Raw genomic sequence first — 13,403 nt, 5'->3', positions numbered from 1 at the left:
TTGCCTGTAAGGTGTCCAAGTCTGCCCCAATGAATGATAAGGTTTGAGATGGGACTAAGTAGGATTTCTCGTAATTTACCAGAAATCCTAGAGAAAGCAAAGTTCAAATTGTTAGGGTCAGGAAGGACCGAGCCAGTTGCTGGGTTGGGGCCCTGATCAACCAATCGTCTAAGTAGGGGTAGACGTGGACTCCTTCTTTCCTTAGAAACGCTGCAACCACTACGAGGCACTTGGTGAACACTTGTGGTGCGGACGCTAGGCCGAAAGGTAACACACGATATTGGTAGTGATTTCGGCCTACTAGAAACCGCAGGAATTTGCGATGAGATTGTGTTATCGCAATGTGGGTATATGCGTCTTTTAGGTCTAGAGAGCATAACCAGTCCCCTCTTTGCAGCAGAGGGAGTAGCGAGCCCAGGGTTACCATCTTGAACTTCTCCTTGTGAAGATACTTGTTGAGGACCCTCAGGTCGAGGATGGGACGAAGTCCCCCTGACTTTTTTGGGATCAGGAAGTACCTGGAATAGAACCCTAGGCCTCGTTGCAAGGGAGGAACGGGTTCTATAGCGTTTGACTGTAGGAGAAGAGAAGCTTCCTGTTCTAAAAGAAGAGAATGATTGGTAAGACTCCACGCCTGCAAGGGTGGGGAGTCTGGAGGGAGAGACAGGAAATTGAGATGGTAACCCTGTGCGATAATCGCTGTCACCCACTGATCTGTGGTGATCCGATGCCACTGATCTAAAAAGTGGCATAGCCGACCTCCTACTGGAATGGCTGGAAGAGGGGTCTGGCATGTGCTCTCTAAGTGGAAGTCAAAAACCCGCCACAGGGCCAGGAGGTGGAGCTGCTGCAGGTTTTTGTTTACGAGCCTGGTGAGGCTGAGTCTTATGGTAGGACCATGCAGGCCGAGGCTTGGTAGATGGGGGATAATACTTTCATGGCCTAAAGAAAGACTTTTTGGAGTCCTTCCTAGACGGTTGTTTGGAAGGCAAGTCAGGAGGAATAGATGAGAGCTGCTTTAACGTCTCATGATGATCCTTCAATTCAGCAACAAGTTGCTGAATTTGCTCACCAAACAGATTATCCCCTAAGCAGGGCAAATCCGAAAGCCTGTCCTGAACTTCTGGGCGAAGGTCAGATGATTTGAGCCAAGCCCAACGTCTAGCAGAAATAGCTGTAGCAGAAATTCTAGTAGAAGCATCGAAGATGTCATAGGCGGTTCGGATTTCATGCTTTCCAGCTTCAAACCCTTTATTTAAAAGGGACTGAATCTGGGGCTGGAACTGCTCTGGCAAGGCGTCAGCGTATTCTTGCATTTGCTTTAAAATGACTCTGTTATATTGAGTCATATAAAGTTGGTAAGAAGCTATTTTGGAAATCAGCATAGCTCCATGGTAAACCTTCCTACCTATACTATCTAGGAATTTATTGTCCTTAGTAGGAGGTATGGAAGAGTGTGGTTTTAGTCGTTTGGCTTTTTTCTCAGCTGACTCGACGACCACAGAATGATGATCCAACTGAGGTTTTTGAAAACCTGGCGCTGATTGTACAAGATATGTAGAATCAGCTTTTTTATTGACTGGGGACACAGAGCCAGGAGATTCCCAATTCTTTTTAAGAAGGTCTAGAAAAACCTGATGAATGGGAATAGAGGTGATGACTTTCGGGGCATCCAAAAATTGGAGCAATTCCATCATTTGGTGCCTATCATCCTGTTCAGATTGAAGTTGGAAAGGAACCAACTCTGACATTTCCTTCACAAAGTTTATGAAAGAGAGGTCCTCAGGGGGAGAACGCTTTCTGCTCTCCGCAGGAGAGGGTGGTGAAGGCAAATCATCGGTGTCAGTAGAGGTATCATCAACCCAAATATCATAGGGATCAGGTTGATGACCTGGAGGCCCTCTAGGGGGCTGAACTCCTGAGGGCCCAGGTTGAGGCTCCGAAATATTGGCTGGAGTCACCGGGGGCATCGAGAAAATCCTCGATGGAATCGGTGTCGATATCGGTGCCGGTGTAGGCATCGAGGGAATCGGTGCCGGTCTCGATGGAATCGGTGCCGGCATCGGAAACCTCGGTGAAGCAGAGGTGCGTATCGCCCCTGAAGATAGTATCGGTGGCGAGGGACGACCTGACCTTGGTGGAACAATTCCCGAAGGGGGAATTCGATACGGTGTTTCTCCACCTGATGAAAAACCTGTCGGTGACAGCGGTCTTACCGGTGTCGGTGACACAGGTATCACCGGTGGAAGGGCTGTCATGAGCGCTTCCATCCGGTGCAACAGCGGTGCCAGTGCCGCTGCAATCGGCTCGGTGGCCGGTTCCGCTCTCGGTGCCGGAGGAGGCTGGAACCGTTGCATCGCCTTATCGATGGCCTCCTGGACCAGCCGGTCCAGTTCTGCCCGGAGACCAGGGGTAACAAGACCCGGCTCGACGGGAGAGGGAGGCTGAGGCTGAGCCGGAGGGACCACCGTCACCGGTGGGATCGCGGCTCCCAAACCCGGAAAGGGTGAGGGTTGCCTCGGTGCCTGCGAAACAGAAGTGGACGGTGCCAACTCTGATCAAGGCTTTTTCTGCGGAGGCTCGGTCGGTACAGAGGTCGATGACGTCGATTCCTCGACGGGCCGAGACTTATGACGTCGATGGCGATGTTTCTCCTTCCTATCTCCTCGATGATCAGGGGAAGGGACAGGAGTCGATGGCCGAGAAATCGTCGATGGCGGACGGTCACCGGAGGGCTGTCGATGGTAGTAAGACTTCGACGGTGCCTGGTTCCGATGACGTCGATGCAATCGATGGCGTTGGGGTGCGAACATGGAAGAGGAGCCCCATCTTCTCCATTCTGGCTTTGCGAACTTTTGGTGTCATTAGGGCACATTTGGTGCAAGTCAGAACATCATGCTCACTCCCTAGACATAAAACACAGACTCTATGAGGGTCTGTGATTGACATAGTTCGGGTACAGTCCGGGCACCGATGGAACCCCGACGCCATGGCTGAAGGCCAAAAATTTAGCCGCGGGACTGTCGACTGCCAGCGGGCCTCAAGGGCCAAAGTCGATGGAAGTCGATGAAACAACAGCAAAGACTTACCGGAGTTCCGCGGACGAAAACATTTACTGAAGGGAGACCCCTGAGGGGCAAATTTTCTTCAGAATAACGAATTCTAAATTCCTGTCAGGAACGTGGTTAAGAGCTCTTTCACCGCGTGGCTACTGCTGCGCGGAAAAAAGAAGACTGAAGGGAGACCCCTGCTGGCTGCAGGGTTAATGCTGTGCTGGGCATGCCCAGTAGGGGGCCAGTCAAAGTTCCTGAAACTTTGACAGAAGTTTTCCGTGGTTGGGCTCCATCCTCGATGTCACCCATTTGTGAGGACAACCATCCTGCTTGTCCTGTGAGAACCAGGGGTACAAAATGAAACTCCAGGGGGGGGGGACGGGGACGGGGGGACGACTCAGAATCAATGTCGGAAATATTTCTTCATGGAGAGGTTGGTGGATGCTGGAATGCCCTTCCGGAGGAAGATTGTAAAGACGAAAACATTCAAAGAATTCAAAGGGGCATGGGATAAACACTGTGGATCTCTAAAGGCTAGATGGAAATGAGAAAAGCGTGGGGGGGGGGGGGGGGGGGGGGAGGGTAACTTGCTGGTGCAGTGGTTAATACCCTAAGCAGAAGGCATGGAGATTACTACTCTTAACCAATAAGCCTTGATGCTTTTAATGCAACTGCAATATTGCTCCCCACTTAGAAGGCAGGGGGAAAAGAGTAATTGGATTCAAATGACAACTGAGGGCCCCAACTTACATGGTCAGGGATAATGATATGCAGACATAAGGGGAAAAATACAGGTCTGCTTCTATGACCAAGTCCATAAGAAAAGCATGTCAAGCAACACTGTTTGATTTTTCAAGAAAGCTCATTACCTAGTAAAAAATATTGCTAGCTGCAATTTTTATGGGTTATCATAATGCTTGGAGATAACTGCAGGGAGCAGCAGTTACTACTCTTAAGACAAACATGGGGGTAACCTGCACAGAGTGGCAATTATTACCTTAAAAAGCTTGCTGGGCAGACTGGATGGGCCTTTTGGTCCTTTTCTGCAATTATTTCTGTTTCTACGTAAGAGGAAATAGTGAGGTTACCAAGGTGTCAGAGAAGCAATGGTAGAGGGGGACTATAACCACCAGAGCTCAGACTGGAGCCCATGAGTTGCAGTTCCTGGACTAAAGTATCTCTTCTGAAAATTTTTTATATGTATTCTGATTTTTAGAAGCTCATGGAATAATGCTGTGGATGGTACCCTTGCACATACTGACTCAAACTGTATAATTATGATCTACCATTAGCTTTTATCAGACTACGCACAACCTTTTTCTTTCCCACAAAAGGATTTTATCACATAGATTATCACCTGAATGACACCGTTTTTCCAGCTGATCCAAAAGCTTCGGAACTCATCCCAGGACAGAATTCCAGCTGTGTTTGTGCTGGCCACCGGGTCTCCCATTTTACTGGTAGAAATCCATGTCCTAGCATTTTGATTCCCACCTATCACAATCTCAATCATTTCAGCCATGTCATGTGGACCAGAGGACAGAGCAAAATGGGCATCGTTGTGGGCCTTGACTGCTACATCGAAGTGTGTCATCCTGGTGGGCTTCTGTATATACTGGTATTCATACTTGTTAGGTGTAGAAATGTGAATTTTCTCTAGGCAGAAAAAAAAAGGCACAAAATCTTATTAGTCTCCAGAATCCAGGGCAGCACAACCCCCATGTACTAACATGAATGTATGAATTACTGACACTTTGTAAACAAAATTTGTCCATCCCCACAAAAAATCCAAACAAACAAAAGGAATAAATTCTTGCAGAACAACAAGAAATAAATGGCGAATTCTGGAAATATTTTTGTGAAAAACAATGGAGCACCAATAAGTTTCACTGATAATGGGTTTCTGTGAACTCAGAAGTGAAAACTGAAGTGTGAAAAAGTGCATTTCAGCTCAGCCTGTCTCTCAAGAGATCCCTAAAGTATGTTTCTTTCATTCCTCAAAATTCTTAAAACCTCAGCATAAAATAAATCTGTTGGTTCAGTGTTGCTGTTCCGAGCAAGTAGAAAATTTAAACTGGGAAGAGGAAGAGAGAGCTTAGAATTTATCCTATTGACTGACGAGACAGTTCGTCAACGTTTGGCTGACCTGCACTCACCCCAGAATGCCGCCACTGCTCCTCATCAGCACGCGATTGCTACTGGCCACACTAAAAAGGCCCTATAGCAGCATTGGGAGATGATGTTAGCATGGGCTAGGGATTTAAACCCCAGCCGTGCTTCCAGCTATTGTCTCAGCTATTGCCTTGCCATGCAGTTTGTGTTGTTGCTATTCCTTGCAGCCTCCTTGCCTCATCCTGCCTACCTAGCTCCATTCTTATCTTGCCTTGTTCTAGCTTGCCCTTGTCTTGTCTTTTATTTTGCCTGGCCTTGTCCAGACCTTCTTTCCCTGTTACCTTGTCCCAGTCCTCCCCTGCCTTTCTTCAGATTGACCTCTCTTGCCTTGACCATTGCCTGGACCTTGGCACTGCCTGATATCCGCTGGTCCTGACTTTGGCTTGCCCCATGACCACTCTCCAAAACTCTTGTCTGCGACTCCCAAACCCAAAGGCTCAGCCTGTGGGGAACGGGGTTGGTATAGGGGAAACTCGACTTTGTCTCAGCAATTTCATCAGCTGTCAGTGTGGGCCCAGCAGATTCACTTGTGAAGCTGCATCAATCATGCCACAGCCAGAATAACTCATGCTGTGACAGTTTTCTGAGGCCATGAGCTCAGCGGACTCAACCTCAACCCAGTCCATTCCAGGGTTGGCCTTCAGAGTTCAGCAGGAGCAGCTTAACCACATAGCAGGCGTACTCCGGGGTCTGGCCAGCTGAATGGATGCCATCCAGGCCCAACTACCAGCACCAGCACCATCTGTACCACCTTTGCCAGATCCAGGGCCCATGCCTCATTTGCTTCCCCCATCTAGATATGACAGAGACCCTAAGACCTGCAGAGGTTTCCTTAATCAATGTCTTATGCACTTCAAGCTGCAAGCTCCCATGTTCCCATCTGACCGATCCAAGAGGACTGGAAGGCTCATTTGCATATTCTACCAAGTAGCCCCCAGGAGAGGATTCCAGAGATCACAGCGAGTGATCCAGGCTTCAAACTCCACAGTCTCAGCTTCCAGAGGCCCCGCACTCCTTGCAGCAGAAGAGGACTGGAAGATTCATCTGCATATTCTACCCAGCAGCCCCTGGATAGGACTCCAGAGATCATGGAGGCTAGAGTGGCAGACCTGGAGAAGCTAAGGGAGATAGAGAGGTATATAGAGGAGACCTTCAGGGACATAGAAGAAAAGTCCCACCTCCAATCTGGTAGCCTCTGTGCTGCTTTAGAGGAGAATTGTCACCTGGAGGGAAAGCATCAGCTTGATGCAGCAAGAAGCAATCCTGTAGCCAGGACCTGCCCTCAAGATAATGTCGTATCCTCTTGCACAGAGGAGGAAAGGATGGCCGTTATAGTTGGTGATTCAATGTGGCAAGGCGATAGCTAAATCCAGAAGAATGCTGGGCTGCATAGAGAGAGGAATAACCAGTAAGAAAAAGGAGGTGATAAACCCCTTGTCCAGGTCATTGGTGAGGCCTCACCTGGAGTATTGTGTTTAGTTCTGGAGATCATATCTCAAAAAAGGACAGAGGCAGGATGGAGGTGGTTCAGAGAAGGGCGACAAAAATGGAGGGGGGGTCTCCATCAACTGACTTATGAGGAGAGACTGAAAATCTTAAATTTGTATACCCTGGAAGAGAGGAGGTGCAGGGGAGATATGATACAGACCTTCAGATACCTGAAAGGTTTTAATGGTGCATAATCAACAAACCTTTTCCGTTGGAAAGAAATCAGTAGAACTAGGGGGCATGTTATAAAACTCCAGGGAGGACGACTCAGAACCAACGTCAGGAAATATTTCTTCACGGAGAGGGTGGTGGATGCCTGGAATGCCCTTCTGGAGGAGGTGATGAAGATTAAATCAATGAAAGATTTCAAAGGGGTATGGGATAAACACTGTGGATCCCTAAAGGTTAGAGGATGGAAATGAAAAAAAGAGTGCATGAGATAACTCGCTGGTGTGGCGATTACTACCCTTAACCAATAAGCCTGATACTTCTGATACAAATCCAACATTGCTCTCTGCTTCAACAGCAGGGAGGAAAGAGAAAAGGGGGGAATCAGTTAGTAAATGTAAACAAAGAAAAGAGTGCATGGGGGTAACTTGCTGATATGGTGGTTACTATCCTTAACCAATAAGCCGTCATACTTACTCCATCATTCTCTCTGCTTCAACAGCAAGAGGTAATGGGAATTTGACTCAAACAGCAACCAACAAGGCCCCTGGCTTGATGGTCTGGGAAGTGTTAGGTATGGGGTGAATTGTATGGCGTGGCAGATGCTGCCATGAGCTTGCTGGGCAGCCTGGATGGACTGTTTGGGTCTTTTCTGCTATCATATTTATGTTTCTGTATTAGGAAGGTTGATATCTAGGTGGCTGGTGGATGTGACGATTGCTTGGTAACTTGCCTGCCTGGTGCGAAGGTGGCAGACCTCATATATCACATAAATAGGATTTAGATAGTGCTGGGAAGGAGCTGACTGTCTTGGTACTGTGGGTACCAATGACATAGGAAAGTGCAGGAGGGAGGTTCTGGAAGTCAAATTTAGGGTTTTAGGTAGAAAGCTTAAGTTCAGAACCTCCAGGTAGCATTCTCAGAAATGCTCCCTGTCCACATGCAGGACCCCAGAGGCAGGCAGAGTTGCAAAGTCTGAATGTGTGGATGAGACGATGGTGCAAGGAAGAGGGTTTTAGATTTGTTAGGAACTGGGCTTCATTTTGGGGAAGGGATGGACTCCACAGTAATCAGAGTGGAAACAGGCTGCTTGAACTAATCTTTAAAAAAGGAGATAGGTCAGCTTTTAAACTAGATGATGGGAGAAAGCCGATAGTCACTCAGAAGCGTAAGTTTAGGAAAGATGTATCTTTGAAGGATACTAAGAGAACAGGGAAAATAGGGAATACCAGTAGAGAGGACCAGGTGCCTTTAAGTAAAGTGCAGATTCCAAATTACTCCTGCAACTGATGAGCAGGTTGTTAATACAAACAAGAAACATACTTTGAAATGTCTGTAAACAAATGCTAGAAGTCTAAAAACTAAGATGGGAGAGTTAGAGTATATAGCACTGGATGAAGAGGTAGATATAACTGGCATCTCAGAGACCTGAAGGAAGGAGGATAATCAATTGGACATTGTGATACCAGGGTACAAATTATATCGAAATTATAGGATGGATCAAATTGGTGGAGGGGTGGCACTATATGTTAAAGAGAGCATTGAGTCAATAGGATAAAAGTTCTCAGGAAACAAAATGCAATGTTGAATCTTTACAGATAGAAATTCTAGGTGAAAAAGGGAATAAAATAGTAATGGGGGTATTTTACCATCCACCTGGCCAAAATGAACTAACAGACAATGTAATGCTAAAAGAAATTAGGGAAATTAACAAAATCAGCAGCACCATAATAAAGGGTGATTTCAATTACCCCAGTATTGACTGATTGAATGCAACCTCAGGACATTCTAGAGAAGTAAACTTCCTAGATGAAATAAATGACTGTTTCATGAAGTAGTTGGTGTAAGAATTAACAAGAGGGGAAACTATTTTAGATCCAGTACTTAGTGGAACACAGGATTTGGTGCAAGAGGTAAGTGTTGGAGCCACTTGGCAATAGTGATCACAACATTATCAAAATTGACTTAACTGGAAGGAGTGCAAAAAATAAATCTACTGTGACAGCACTTAAATTTCAAAAAGGAAACTATGATAAAATGAGGAAAATGTTTAGGAAAAAAATGAAAGGAGCAGCTACAAAGGTTAAGAATTAGCTCAGGCATGAATGCTGTTTGAAAATACAATCTTGGAAGCCAAGAACAGATATATTCCATCTTGAAAGATGTTCTTTTAGATATTATAGCCTATAGAGCAGTTTTTAAACTAGAACAGGGGGAAAGCAGACAGTCACTCAGCAGTGCATGGTTCAAAGGAAACAAAATTGTCAAAGGAGAGGTCTTCTGGGGGAAATTTTCTCCTTTTCTCTGGAGAAGATGGTTCTGATAAAATATCCTCCGTGGATGAGTCAGTGTCCACATCTTCCCATGTATTAGAAAAGGTATCTGGTTGAGATCCTGAACGAGGGAAGAACGCTGGTGATATAGAACATACTGGCACCGATAGATTCTTCGATGACCTCGATGGATGTTGCGGTGGCATTGATGGAAGTTTCGGTGGTACCGGGGGTATCGATGGAAACCGCGGGCGTCTCGGTCCCGAGGGCCCTGCTAGACCAGGCATCGGTTGAAGCATCAGTGAAATTGGACTGGAATCGGTGCCCTCGTCGTCTGAAGGTCCAGGAATGGGAATCGGGTCTTTCAGAGGCTGCATGGGTTGCTTTGGCATCGGTGGATCAGGTTATGTTGGCAGGGCACCGATCAGTGTAACCAGCCTGGTTAGCAACGGTGTGAACATCGATGGCTCCGGTGTTGGTGCCTGTATGGGGGCCGGCACCTGTGGATGTAGTTCACGGAGGGTATCGAGCACTGCCTGGCGAATAAAACCGTCCAGTTCCTCCCTGAATGCTGATGTTGATATCACAGCTACAGGGGGTGGCAGGCTAGGCGCTACTGGCTCCTCCACAGGGATCTGTGGGGGCTTAGTACCCGGCACCGATATCGGTGGGGATCACCTTGGTCGTTCTGGTGTAGCGGGGGTAAACAGTTCCTCTACCCATGTCCTCTTCGCAAGCGGCTCTATAGCCATCGAAGCCAATGCGGTGTTGGTGCCGGCACCGGGCGTGGACTCACGTCGGTGCCGGTGTTGGTGTTTCCCTCGGTGCTTGGCCCAGTCTTTCCCCAACGCCGAGATAGATGTTGTCGATGACTTGGATGGAGTCTGTGTTGGACAGTCATCACTACCCTGATGTTCTCGGCAGGGTTTTTTTTTTTTTTTAATTTAATTTCTTTATTCAATTTTTTGATAAACACACAGAAATAGTTTCCAGTATTACATATACACAATCAACATGCAATCCTTTCTATCCCTACTTCTTTTAAATCTTTTTAAGGCAGGTATATAAGTCTCTGAAAAGAAAATGGAACAATTAACCATTTTAACTAACTAACTAAACTAGTTAGTATGAGAAAAAGAAAAAAGGAAGGTAACCCATATTTATTTTATTATTCCTGAGTAGGTTGAGTGTTGGTCCTCCCAGTTCCCTGGTTATCTGTCAGGAACCTTAATTGGGAAGGTTCAAAGAAAAGATATCTAATATTGTTCAAATGAACCAAACACTTACATGGATATCTAAGAGACATCCTGGCTCCCAATTGTCTAACCTCTTGAGTCATCTCTAGAAATTTCCGCCTACAAATTTGAGTAATCCTAGTTAGATCTGGAAAAACCCAAATCTTTTGCCCCAAAAACAGTTTATTTCTATTCCGAAAAAACATATTCAAGACTAAATCTCTATCCAATGATATTACAAAGGTCACCAAAAGCGTACCTCTATATTCTATCTGTTCTTCCTCTGTAGTTTCAAGAAAATCAGTTAGATTATCTTCAACTACCACACTAGACTCCCTTGCTATCCCTTGCTCTTTCAATGCTTTAGACACAAAATAAATTTTTGATATACCAGGTACACTCTCCTTTGAAATTTGAAGTATTTCAATTAAATATTTCCTAAACTGCTCTCGAGGAGATATGAGTTTTACTTTTGGAAAATTCAATATACGTAAATTATGATATCGAATATGATTTTCTAAATTTTCCATTTTCTTTGAAACAATATTATCATCTTGAAGTAATTTTGTTTGTATTTCTTGAATATGCGAAATCTTTTCTTCAATTCCATTTATCCTAGTTTCTTGTAACTTTAACTTAGGCTCAATTTCTTGGATTCTCTTCTGTGAATTATTTACAGATTCAGTTAATAACAAAATTATATTTTGAATTTTCAAAGAAGCTTCCCAAAGATTTCCAAGAGTAACTTCAGAGGGATTAACCAGTTTTTCTTTAGGAGAATCCCTCACTCCTCCTAACTGACAAATTTCTACAATCCTACTGGATTCATTTGTCAGCTCTTCTCCTCCTTCCAAGTTGACAATTGAGGCATTTATCCTTCCTATTATGCCTCTACCTTAACGTCCTCAGTTATTGTCTCAGGTACAGCTTCTGCGACCGATTTAGTACCCAATGCCTTTGGGTGTACTGACCAGTCCTGTAACTGGATATGGGTGTTAAGTGGAGGAGAAGGAGTCTCTGGAGCCCCAGGACTTAAAGATGTTAAAGTATCTAAGGAAGTCTGGGTGTGTTCCTCACCCAACCTCACAGCAGATATTCCTGGGGTCGATACATGAGTTGGAGCGAAAAAACCCTCAATGGTTGGTTGAGAAGGGATGGGCATGACAACTGCAGGAGAAGCTGTCCGCACCCTTCCCTTCCGCTTCGTATGAGGCATACACTTAAAAATCAATAAACAGAGGAGAATTTAAGCTCTCCTTCCTTCGACTTCTTAGGAGACTTATAACACAGGGGGGAATCAGGAGAAGAGTAAGAATATGAAACTTTGGGTAGAAGAATCTTACTTGCAATTATAAAGTTGAAAGTTCCGAACTCCACTCTTCTTTTGTCCAGAATTTTCAGCCAAAGCCGCGCGCCCCTTTGGCGCGCGCAGCTTAGGCGACGTGCCGGCGGCTCTCACGCGCCGCAGGAGGGTCCGGCTTTGAATCCTTCTGGTCCCTCCCTGATGACGTATGCAGCACGACTTCACCACCTCCGGGGCCGGGGCAACGTCCTCACCCGCTGAAGGGAATCACTCCGGGGCTGGGTCAAAGTCCTCACCCACAAGGCAGGCACTGGAGCCAAGCAGCGTCCTTGACTTCTGGAGGCCAGGTAACCAGATAGTCTCCTCTCTCTCTCCTGTCCCCCCACCCGGCAGGGTTTTATAATCAATTTTTTCAATGCTCCTGCCTGTGACGAATGGGTGGACGTCGATGGAACCAGTTGTATTTTAAACAGGGTTTCCATCTTGTCAAGGCAAGCCTGCCTACTCTTTGGAGTCATCTGGGCACACTTTGGGCAAGAAGAGACGTCGTGTGAGGAGCCGAGGCACAACACACAAACATCATGTGGGTCAGTAATCGCCATTGTTCAGGGGCACTCCGGACATTTTCTGAAACCTGTTGCCATAATGACAAAGGTTGAGGTCCAAAAATCATCGACGGACTGCGGACACCGGAAAAACGGTGGGAGCGGTACCGACGGGAACAGTGATTTTTACTCACCGGACGACGGAAAATATATATCCCGATGGGAGGCCCTTATGAGGGAATATTTTTCTGATGGAAATTTAATAAAATATATCTGAAGCAAGAAACCTGTGAGGGGGTCGGTTGGACCGTTAGATGACCGAGGGGTTAAAGGGGCTCTTAGGGAAGATAAGGCCATTGCAGAAAGACTAAATGAATTATTTGCTTCTGTATTTACTAATGAGGATGTAGGGAGCTACTGATTCCAGAGATGGTTTTCAAGGGTGATGATTCAGATGAACTGAACCAAAATCACTAAGAACTTGGAAGATGTAGTAGATCAGATTGACAAGCTAAAGAGCAGCAAAAAACCTGGACCAGATGGTATGCACCCCTGGGTTCTGAAGGAACTCAAAAATGAAATTTCAGATCTATTAGTTAAATTTTGTAAACTATCATTAAAATCATCCATTGTACCTGAAGAATGGAGGGTGGCCAATGTAACCCCAATATTTAAAAAGGGCTCCAGAGCGATCCAGCAAACTATAGATCAGTGAGCCTGATCCGCAAGAATAGATACACACCTCAATTGATTGCCGAATTACATGGCTGTTTGCAGGGAGCCACGATATTTTCCAAGTTGGATCTCAAGGAGTGACTATAATCTCACCTGTATAAGCAAAGACGACAAATGGAAGACAGCATTCAATATCCGCAATGGGCATTATGAATACTTGGTAATGCCATTTGGACTCTGAAATGCGCCAATCGTGTTCCATTATGTGGTCATTTAGATCTTCTGAGACCTCCTTCACTTCTGCATGCTCATATATCTAGATGATATTCTCATCTTTTCTCGTTCTTTATCCCAGCACCGTGACCATGTCAATTTGGTACTTCAGAGACTCCAAAAAAATAACCTCTATGCTAAACTGGAGAAATGCACTTTTGAACAAATGGAATTACCCTTTCTGGATTACATTTTTCATCATGTCTCTTTATGGACCC

At 45.7% G+C, this 13,403-nt stretch overlaps 1 protein-coding gene across 2 annotated transcripts in view; it reads right to left on the bottom strand.

The window, feature by feature from the left end:
- Positions 1 to 13,403, bottom strand: part of CPAMD8 (C3 and PZP like alpha-2-macroglobulin domain containing 8) — a 510,164-nt gene that overhangs the window by 176,328 nt on the left and 320,433 nt on the right. For both annotated transcript variants that reach the window (XM_029614183.1, XM_029614185.1), the window contains exon 24: positions 4,411 to 4,709. In XM_029614183.1, the coding sequence (XP_029470043.1) occupies positions 4,411 to 4,709 (299 nt within the window). The remainder of the gene's footprint in view (positions 1 to 4,410; positions 4,710 to 13,403) is intronic.

Source organism: Rhinatrema bivittatum, chromosome 8 (assembly GCF_901001135.1).
Source record: "Rhinatrema bivittatum chromosome 8, aRhiBiv1.1, whole genome shotgun sequence".
NCBI classification, from domain to species: domain Eukaryota; kingdom Metazoa; phylum Chordata; class Amphibia; order Gymnophiona; family Rhinatrematidae; genus Rhinatrema; species Rhinatrema bivittatum.
The sequence above is the reverse complement of the archived record's forward strand: the minus strand, read 5'-3'. Positions and strand labels throughout refer to the sequence as shown.